We start from the raw sequence: 9,769 nt of genomic DNA, 5'->3' as shown, positions 1-9,769 counted from the left end.
CACACACACACACACACACACACAGCAGCTAAAAGATGATTCCTCAGTGTTTATTTAGCCGTTTGATAATATTTGACATTATCTCAGCATTTATGTATCTGCTTAAAAGGGTGATTCTTCCCAACAGAGGAAAATCATTTCAACCAAACAATCAGGAATAGTCAAGAAGACTCAACATGTTTTATGTACATTTCACAAAAAAAAAAATTATGCATGAAAGAGTTTATAATCGATTCATTGAAATCCCCCCAAAAATGTTGTATACTGTAAAAAATTATTTTTCAAATGATTTGGAGTGTTTTACAAGAAAATACCATTTCAGTTTTTCTATCGCAAAATTTTATGTTTCATTAAATGTTAATTGCCGCTTCTTTGTCATTGTATTTTATGTATCCTGCATTTGATGTATATTTTAAATACATTTTTAAATAATTTTAATCATTAATCAAATTCAGTGTTTTCCACTTAATTTTTTCTGATTCTGTTTTAAAAAATTAATTAAATTTGAATAATAAAAAAAGCATGTCAAACAAAATCAACTTTAAATTTTAACAACTTTTTATTTATTAATTAATTTAATTTAATTATTATTATTATTATTATTTAGTTTTTTTTACAATTATAGGTCCCTGTGAAATTTGTATTTTTTCAGAAAGTCTGTCGTCAGTTTCGATTTTTCTGGATTTATGATTTACAGTAATACATATTTACAATCAAAAACAGTGGTAATTAAATGAAGGCATATAACATTACCAATTTAATTAATGTTTTAAAAAATGCAATCAAATAAAAATGTAACAATTCCTTTTATTTTTTTGTCAAACAAACAGCTGAACAACAGAGGATTACTGTTAAAATTAAATTCCCCTGCAGTTTCTCTGTTATAGTATATTACGTATCCTGTATTTTATGTACATTTATATATCCTTTAGCAAATTTTATTTTGAAATTTTATTTCTTATGCATGTTATTTTTTCTTATGCATCTGAGTTCTGAATAAAAATTGTTTCACTACCAAATTTTTTTCAGTGCAAGATTTACTTTGAAACGGTTTTCACTCTGAAATTGTTTAGTTTAGTTTAGCAGTTAATTTAACATATAATTACAAAGAAAGAGCAAGTAACACATTGATAAACATAATATTTTGAAGTAGAAAGACTGAAACCGTAAAACACACTCCAATAATCTTTTTTATTTATTTACTTAGAAAAATCAGTTTTTACAGTGAATAAGGAGTCGTTCACACAGAAAGCGTTTTTAAACTGGACTGCTTTTTCTATTGTTTTTCTATGTAAACATGCACTAGAAGGACATATTTGACTTATGCATTTGCATTTCATGTATTTTTCAGCATCTTACGCATGACACATTACGCAACTTTTAACAAAATGAGTCTCTAAAAATGTGCAAAAATGTATTTTGAGTGAACGGCCCCTAACTATGTTTTTTCTTGAAGTTTAATTGAGATATTCTATTAAATCATCTCGGTCTCAAAACTCTCATACGGCAGAATCATGACAGTAGTCTAAATTAAATTTATACAAATAAATATAAATGAAACAAATAAAACATTCAAATTTCCACAATTGTGCTTAATTGTAAAAATCAACCACACAACTCACCTCGTTTCCATCAGCGTCCCGCGAATCCTCCGCGTGATTGGCTACGTCTGACAGGAAGTGAAGTAAACACTGAAGGGTGTCACTGTTGCAGGCAGGAAGCAGACAGATGAGTAACTGTATGACCGTGTGCTGATCTGCCTTGTCTAGAGCTGCACAAACACCACAGAGAAGATGAGTGGAATAAAGAAGAATAAAGTGTTGATTTATTAAAGGAATAGTTCATCCAGAAAAATTAAAATGTACTCTCCCTTAGATCATCCAAGATGCAGATGAGTTTGTTTCTTCTTCAGATTTGGAGAAATGTAGCATTGCATCAGTGTCTCAGCAATGGATGCTCTGCAGTGAATGGGTGCCGTCAGAATGAGAGTCCAAACAGCTGATAAAAACATCACAATAATCCACAAGTAATCCACACCACTTCAGTCCATCAGTTAATGTCTTGAGAAGACAAAAGCTGAAACAAATCTATCTTTAAGACATTTTAACTTCAAACCATTGCTTCTGGCTAAAATATGACTCCATAATAACATAATAATGTTGTCTCTCACATCAAAATCCAGCCACATATTTGTTTAGAGCTGTTTAGGCTTGTACATCTGTGCAGATTTCTCTCCTGATTCAGACCAGAACACCTTTTCACTGGAGGAAGCGTTATTATGGATTATGGACTCATATTTTAGCTGGAAGCAACGGTTTGAAGTTAAAAACATCTTAAAGATAGATTCATTTCTTACAAACACGCAGCTTTTGTCTTCTCCAGATGTGAACTGATGGACTGGAGTGGTGTGGATTACTTGTGGATTATTGTGATGTTTTTATCAGCTGTTTGGACTCTCATTCTGACGGCACCCATTCACTGCAGAGCATCCATTGCTGAGACACTGATGCAATGCTACATTTCTCCAAATCTGATGAAGAAACAAACTCATCTACATCTTGGATGACCTGAGAGTGAGCACATTTTCATTTTTGGCTGAACTATTCCTTTAAGAAAGATTGTGTCAGTGTTTGTTTTGCTTACACGCGCAGCTGATAAACGCGGAGTACAGTTCTCTGGTCAGCAGAGGATCAGGCATGTCTCTCAGAAACTCTTTGAGCAGCGCCGCCACATCATGAACACTGTGCCGCTGGTCCAGAACAACATCGGCACCCTGATCGAACGCTTCACGCAGCTGAATGTCATAACAAACACACGTCAATACTGTGAGAACTGACATCGGTCTTTAGAGGGTTCACATACTTCTTCCACCAATGAAGTTGCACAACCTTTCCAGTTATTTGCGATTATTAATGCATTAAAAATCATTCAAATGAACCCAGATTCATTGAAAATAACCCTCTCGAAAGGTTTGTGTACACAACAGCATTATCTAGAGCAAAGTTTAGCAAACTAGGGTTTGTAAAGAAACTGCTGGGGGTTGAAAAAAAGCTAATAATGAAAATGTACAATTAAAATAAATAATTAAAAATGAAAACAAATTACAATACTTACTAAAAAAAATATGAAATAATTTATTTCTTTACCTGAATGTCACAATACAAAATTTTGCCAAGTTTTATTATGTTATATATTAAGCACTATCTAACAAGAAAGAGTGACTGTATAATATTGCTTAATAAATTTGACAGGTTTGTATTTTTTGTTTGTAAGTTCAAAAATAAGTCAGAGCAAAATTAAAAATAGATAAATAATTTAAAAAAAAAAAAATCGAAATAAAAATTAATTCTTGAATTTGTTTGTTTTGTGTACTGTTTGGCTGTCATGTGACCATTAACTGGCGTCAGAGAACTGTGAATATGAAAATGTGTTGTTGAATTATTAAACTTATTAACTCTTACTTTAGGAACTTTAAATAAATATTTTAGGCCAAAAATAAAATAAAATAAAATAAAATAAAATAGTTTGGGTTAAAATAGTTTTTGAGTTTGGGAATTCCTGGTCTAGATTAGGGCTGCACGATAAATCGAAATGGAATCGAAATCGCGATTCGACAGAAGCTGCGATTGTCATGCGTATCTTTCAGTGAAGCACGGTTCTGTGATCAGCAGTAAATCTCCATCCAAAGGCCAGAGGGCGCTCTCGCGCTGAAACTCCAAATACGCCTCGCAGAAGAAACCCAGGAAATGCCTATCGCTTCAGCTGAATAAACAGAAGATTCATTGATTCAACGTGACTAATAAACACACGACTACGGCAATACACAGTTTATCTGAGTTCTTATTATTATAATATTCATTCAAATAAAGTATATTTATAATGCAATGCCTTTATCACTGGGCGGATGGCGAGGCGCACTGTTTTGTTTACTACACACATACTAAAGCGTGGATGACACTTGTGGTGTTTTCAGCTTCTGCCGTCTCACTATATGATGATATGAACACGAATGTCATCTCCAGCTGCTCTGAGAGTCACTTCATTAGCATTTTACCGTTTAATTTGAGAAAACTACCGTCATATCACATACAGAGCAGCTGCAAGTTCTTCACGGCAACCCATCAAAATAAAACTTAACGTTAAGAAACTCAGAATATTTTACTATTTAGCAGTCTTAAAACTCAATGCTACTACTGCTAATAAATATTAATAAATCTTTATTTTTAAAGGAATAATCACATCTGTTTTCTTTTTAATTTTAACAGTAGACCTCTGTTCTGCAGCACTTTGTTTGCCAAAAAATAAAAGGGTTTAATTTTCATTTGATTAGGATAAATTAAATTAATGTTTTATGCCTTCATCTGATTACCAGAAAAATTAAGAACATTTTATAGGGCCTTATTATTGTTTACAAAAGGACCTTATACTAAAAAAGAATAGGTTTAAAATACAGGCATGTGGTTCTTAATTTCTTTTTATTAATTCACCATTTGTAAACTGATGTTTACTGTTAATTTTTTAGAAATATCAATAGCATTTGTATTAAAACTATATTCACTGAATGTAATAAAAAAAATCGAGAATTGAATCGAATTGAGAGCTTGTGAATCGAAATCGAATCGAATCGGGACATCTGAATCGATACCCAGCCCTAGTCTAGATGATGAAATATTTTATGATGAGAAAAATATACAAAGGCAATATGCCTTTATTTTATTTACCTTTACTGAAATATAATAACTGAAATATTATTTGTTGTACAATTATTTAATTTAATTTAATTTAATTTAATTATAAAAACATTTAGCTTTTTATGTATTCTGGTTTCCTTTGTCATCTAGTAAAAAAAAATGTAAATGAAAATATATAGTTTCTAAAACATAAAACATTTGCTTCTCACCTGTCGAACTCTTTTCTTCGAGCTCCCGACCCGGAAAATGCCCACCGTCTGCAGACCTTCACAGCAGCAAAGCAAATAACCGGCACTGTTACGTCAACGTCTATATGGAAACAGTCTTAAAACTGTGTTTAGACTATGCTCAAACTAGTCCGGCTGTTATTGTGAACTCTGAAGACCCCATGAAATGAAAACGGAAACGTTTTTTTTTTCCTGTGTTGATGTTTTCTATTGAAACAGGAAGTTGGGGCGGGGCTTATCGAACCATAAAGACGACCTCACACCGACAGATGTGACCTCAGGGCCTCACAATTTTGATTTCAGGGGCTCCTTAAAGGAACACTCCACTATTTTTGAAAATAGGCTAATTTTCCAACTCCCCTAGAGTTAAACAGTTGAGTTTTACCATTTTCGAATCCATTCAGCCGATCTCCGGGTCTGGCGGTAGCACTTTTAGCTGTAGCTTAGCATAGATCATTGAATCTGATTAGGCCGTTAGCATCTCGCTCAAAAATGACCAAAGAGTTTCCATATTTTTCCTATTTAAAACTTGACTCTTCTATAGTTACATCGTGTACTAAGACCGACGGAAAATTAAAAGTTACGATTTTCTAGGCTGACATGGCTAGGAACTATACTCTCATTCTGGCGTAATAATCAAGGAACTTTTAACTCTAGGGGAGTTTGGAAAATTAGCCTATTTTCAAAAATAGTGGCGTGTTCCTTTAAAAGACATTTGTATTTCGGTGGCACTGACCATACTTCTGCAAGTGTTGGCAGCAGCTGTCCAGCACACGCGGCACCTGTCTGTAGATGGGATTCAGGCTGAGCTTGGCGTCACTCGTCTTCTTCTTCTTCTCGCTGTGTGACTCCACAGGCATGGAGAGCTGAAGAGCCTCCAGCAGACGAGAGTGACTGTCGTCCAGATCAGTGATGCAGTCCACAGACACACCGCCCTGCAGCGGTCAAACACACAAATATAGACACTTCTGTCAGCATTTTTGGCTGAGAAATACAGTTTGAACCCTATTAAAACCATTGCATTATTCAGTGTTGGGAAGGTTACTTTGGAAATGAAATAGGTTACAGATTACAAATTACCCTATTTAAAATGTAATAAGTAGAGTAACTATTTCAATTGCTTTGTTAAAGTAATGTAACTGATTACATTTGATTACTTTTTGATTACTTTTCTAAATTTCTAACATTTTCAAACATGTAAAGCAGGCAGGGTTAACCTTACAGTAGTATTTAACACTGATTACTGTCACTTTCGAAATCCTTCATCACTTGAATTCAAAATTTTAAAATCAGACTTACTTTGAGATCATTCGGAGGTTAAATACAGATTTAAAACCATAATAAGAAAACGTTTAGTAGCTATGATACTGTTTTTGAAATCAAATCTTTGCATGGCTATGACAGGAAACACTGGCTTCTAACAATGCCGTGGAAAAAACAGTTAATCTTAAAAAAATTAAGCACATACATAAACCGAAATAGGAAATAAAAGAGTTATCGAATATGCATGTGTCATAAACTCCTGAAACATTGGTGTCTCATATTCTAGCGCAGTCAATGCAATTTATGAAAGAAATCAATTAAATCTGTATGTGGGTGTGTGTGAAAAAAAAATCTGATGCAACCCCCTGTGTAATCATTAACATTTTCATAAATAACTGTAATTTAATTACACATTTTTTCTCAGTAACTGCAACTGATTACAATTACATTTATTTTGCAATTAAAGTACATAATTTAGTTACATGTAACTAGTCACTCCCCAACACTGGCATTATTAATAGCATTACTTAATATCTCATAGCAAATACATTTTCAATATGCAATAAATCATCATCCCTGACTGACATGAACAAACTACGGAAACATTTGCTTATGTTTTCTGTATTAGTCTCAACACAATTTGGTTCATGATGACAATTTGATTCCACAGACGTTTTAAGGATTATTATTAATGATTACTAACTTTTTATTCTGTCAAAAACCTTTTTTCTTCATATCGGTTATCAGATATTTAAAAATATGATAATGCTCTACAATTCTATTGGTTCTATTCGTCAACATGAACTAACAATAAAAACACTTCTAAAGCATTTATTCATTAAGTGCCCCTATTATGGGTTATGAATGGTTCATACTTTGGTTTTGGGAGTCCCCAACAACAGGTTGACATGCTTGCAAGGTCAAAAAACACTTTCATTGTCTTATAATATGCATTTATTTTTACCTTATTTGCTCAATGACTCCCAAAAGATTCGCTCAGTGATTCATTTTTCCAAACCCCTCCTTTGCGTGACGCTAATCTGCAGTGATTGGTCTGATTGGTCGATTTCATTTCCATTTCATCTCGCCTGTAATGCTTGATAAAGCAGTGTTTGTGAGCGCAGTGCTGCTTTGTGTACAGCGTTACCGGGGAAACTGCTATTTTTACTGCTCCAAAAGCGGCACCTAGTGGCAAAGAATGAATTTGCATTTGCATTCAGACAAAGTTTTCCGGGTCTGCTGCGCAACAAGTGGGCGGGCAATATGCTAATGTTTCACGTTGACATCAACATGAAACGGCTTGGGATTCGTTTTAAAAACGACTCGTTTCATTGATTCAGAGTCAACTCTTTCTTTTGAGAGACAATAACTTTATACACGGTGTACTTTCAGATTTAAAACTTTGCAGGATGTTTTCATTCACTTAGAGCTGTGTTACACACTGCATGAAAGCTAATTTTCAAAAATCCATAATAGGGGCACTTTAATGATCATTTCAACATTTACTTGTGTAAATATTATTTTATGCACTTGAGCTAACATGAACTAATGATGAATAGTTGTATTAATTATATAATATAATTATAGACTATAATTATATACAGTAACAGATGCAATGCTCATTGTTAGTTAATGTTAGTTATGCATTAACTACGTAACAAATGGGACCTCACTGTAAAGTGTTACCAAAAGCAGCAATATGGGTTGAAGCGATACTCTACCCGTCTGCGCGAGCGCAGCGCCGTTTCCGGTGTGCTGGGTGTCGTGCCTTCGTTGGGCGTCTCGGAGGACGAGCTGAGGGACGAGTTACTGCTGGAAAGCTCCTTGTTGGTAGATCTGCGGCCCGTCAGGTGCAGGAGTGAAGAGACTCGGTCCGCCGTACTCCGCTGCTCTTCCTGCTCCTCCTGCAGCTGCTTGTGACGCCGGTCGTTCACAATCACCTGCGAGAGCGGCACGCCGAACGCCTGAGAATCCGACTCTGAGAGAGAAAGAGACGCATATTTACCTCTGCTTCTCTAATCCAGGATTTCACAAAGACCAAATGCCTTTGAAACTAAAATATTTACATTAAGTCAACCTGGGGTTTTTAAGTTAATATTTAAATGTTTTAACAACACAAAAAATAAAGGTGAGATTAAATAAATACTAATGAAAATATATTTTATTTTGGCTCAATTTCAAAATAAATGCAAAGTAAAATTGAATAAAATAATCTAAAATAAAATAAAATAAAATAAAATAATTGTTAATATTTATTTATGTATTTATTTATTTAGCCTCATTATTGAAATGTTAACTTAAAATGCCAGGGGGACTTCATGTAAAAAAATAAGCAAAACAAAACAAAACATAAAATACAAATAAATATAAAATAAAATAAAATAAAATCGTAATATAAAAAAAAAATACTTGAAGTACTCTTGAGATTTTAAGTTAATATTTCAAAAATTTAGCAATGCATTTGCATGTCCATGGTCCATTTACGTTAATTTTACATTTTTATGATGTAATTCAAGGATTCCAAAACTTTTTTTGGCAGTTTTGTATATCTTAATATATCAATAATTTCATGACACATTCAGAAGGTCCTCTGATGTTGATAATTATTAGCAGTGACAATTACTGCTATTAATTGTAATAATTATTAGTATACTATATATATATATATATTTTTTATGGTTATAGCTTCAGTTTTAGTTATTTAGACTGCAATAACCTTGCTTTTCATGTGATTTCTCCAGTGCTTTTTACTGCAAAGATTTAGTTCTGGTTCTTTAATCAAGGATTTCCTAAACTATTTGTCGGCCAAATGCCTTTGAACTGAAATATTTACATGAATTCCCCATGGGATTTTAAATTGATAATTCAATAATTTAACAACACACACTACAAAAAATAATAAAATAAAATAAACTAAAGGCTATGGATATGTTTGATGCTTATAAATAAATACAAACCTGCCAAATTCATTAAGCAATATCACACAGACACTCCTGCTTATTTAATATTGCTTAATATATAAAGTAATAAAACATGGCATATACAAATATTTTTGTATTGTGGCATTCCACACTGAAAATCTCACACCTTCAAACACAGAAGTGGTTTAATGTAAACGTGAAAGGAATGCGTCCGGCATGAGTCGTTGGAGGTCTGATCTGCAACACAAATAATGGGAGCGAGTGCGGAGCGTCTCGGACTGTTGTTGTTATTTCTCGGGGCCTTCGGAGCGCAGTGGGAGCGTCTGCATTCCAGCACACATTACTGCGCAGCCGCTCAGGCGGATCACTGCCGTCACGCTACATTCTAGGTCAAAGCACTATATATTAATATTACAGTGGAGCTATAGGAGATCTAACGTACAGTATGCGAGCACTGTGAACATCTCAAATATTTGGTTCTTCATTTAAACCTATAAATAAATGTTTTAGGATCTAAATATGAAGATGCTCCGTTTCTATGTGACTAATCAAACAGGAGTAAATGAGCGTCATTGATCATGTGACTCTTTGTTCAGACGGACAGATGTTCTTTCACTGAAGCGCAAGATGATATTTGGATCACCCAAATAAGCACCCTCTGAGACGG

At 33.8% G+C, this 9,769-nt stretch overlaps 1 protein-coding gene across 1 annotated transcript in view; it reads right to left on the bottom strand.

Moving 5' to 3' along the window:
* The window catches only part of LOC107691262 (rho GTPase-activating protein 6-like), a 42,574-nt gene that overhangs the window by 12,036 nt on the left and 20,769 nt on the right, over positions 1-9,769 (bottom strand). Inside the window, exons 4-8 of the mRNA XM_016489775.1 lie at positions 7,903-8,159; positions 5,655-5,853; positions 4,901-4,956; positions 2,644-2,794; positions 1,623-1,771 (exon numbers count right to left, since the gene is read on the bottom strand). Of these exons, the coding sequence (XP_016345261.1) occupies positions 1,623-1,771; positions 2,644-2,794; positions 4,901-4,956; positions 5,655-5,853; positions 7,903-8,159 (812 nt within the window). The remainder of the gene's footprint in view (positions 1-1,622; positions 1,772-2,643; positions 2,795-4,900; positions 4,957-5,654; positions 5,854-7,902; positions 8,160-9,769) is intronic.

This window comes from Sinocyclocheilus anshuiensis, unplaced genomic scaffold (genome assembly GCF_001515605.1).
Source record: "Sinocyclocheilus anshuiensis isolate Anshui unplaced genomic scaffold, SAMN03320099.WGS_v1.1 scaffold394, whole genome shotgun sequence".
Taxonomy (NCBI): Eukaryota; Metazoa; Chordata; class Actinopteri; order Cypriniformes; family Cyprinidae; genus Sinocyclocheilus; species Sinocyclocheilus anshuiensis.
Note: the sequence above shows the minus strand (reverse complement) of the source record. Positions and strands in the feature narration are given on the sequence as shown.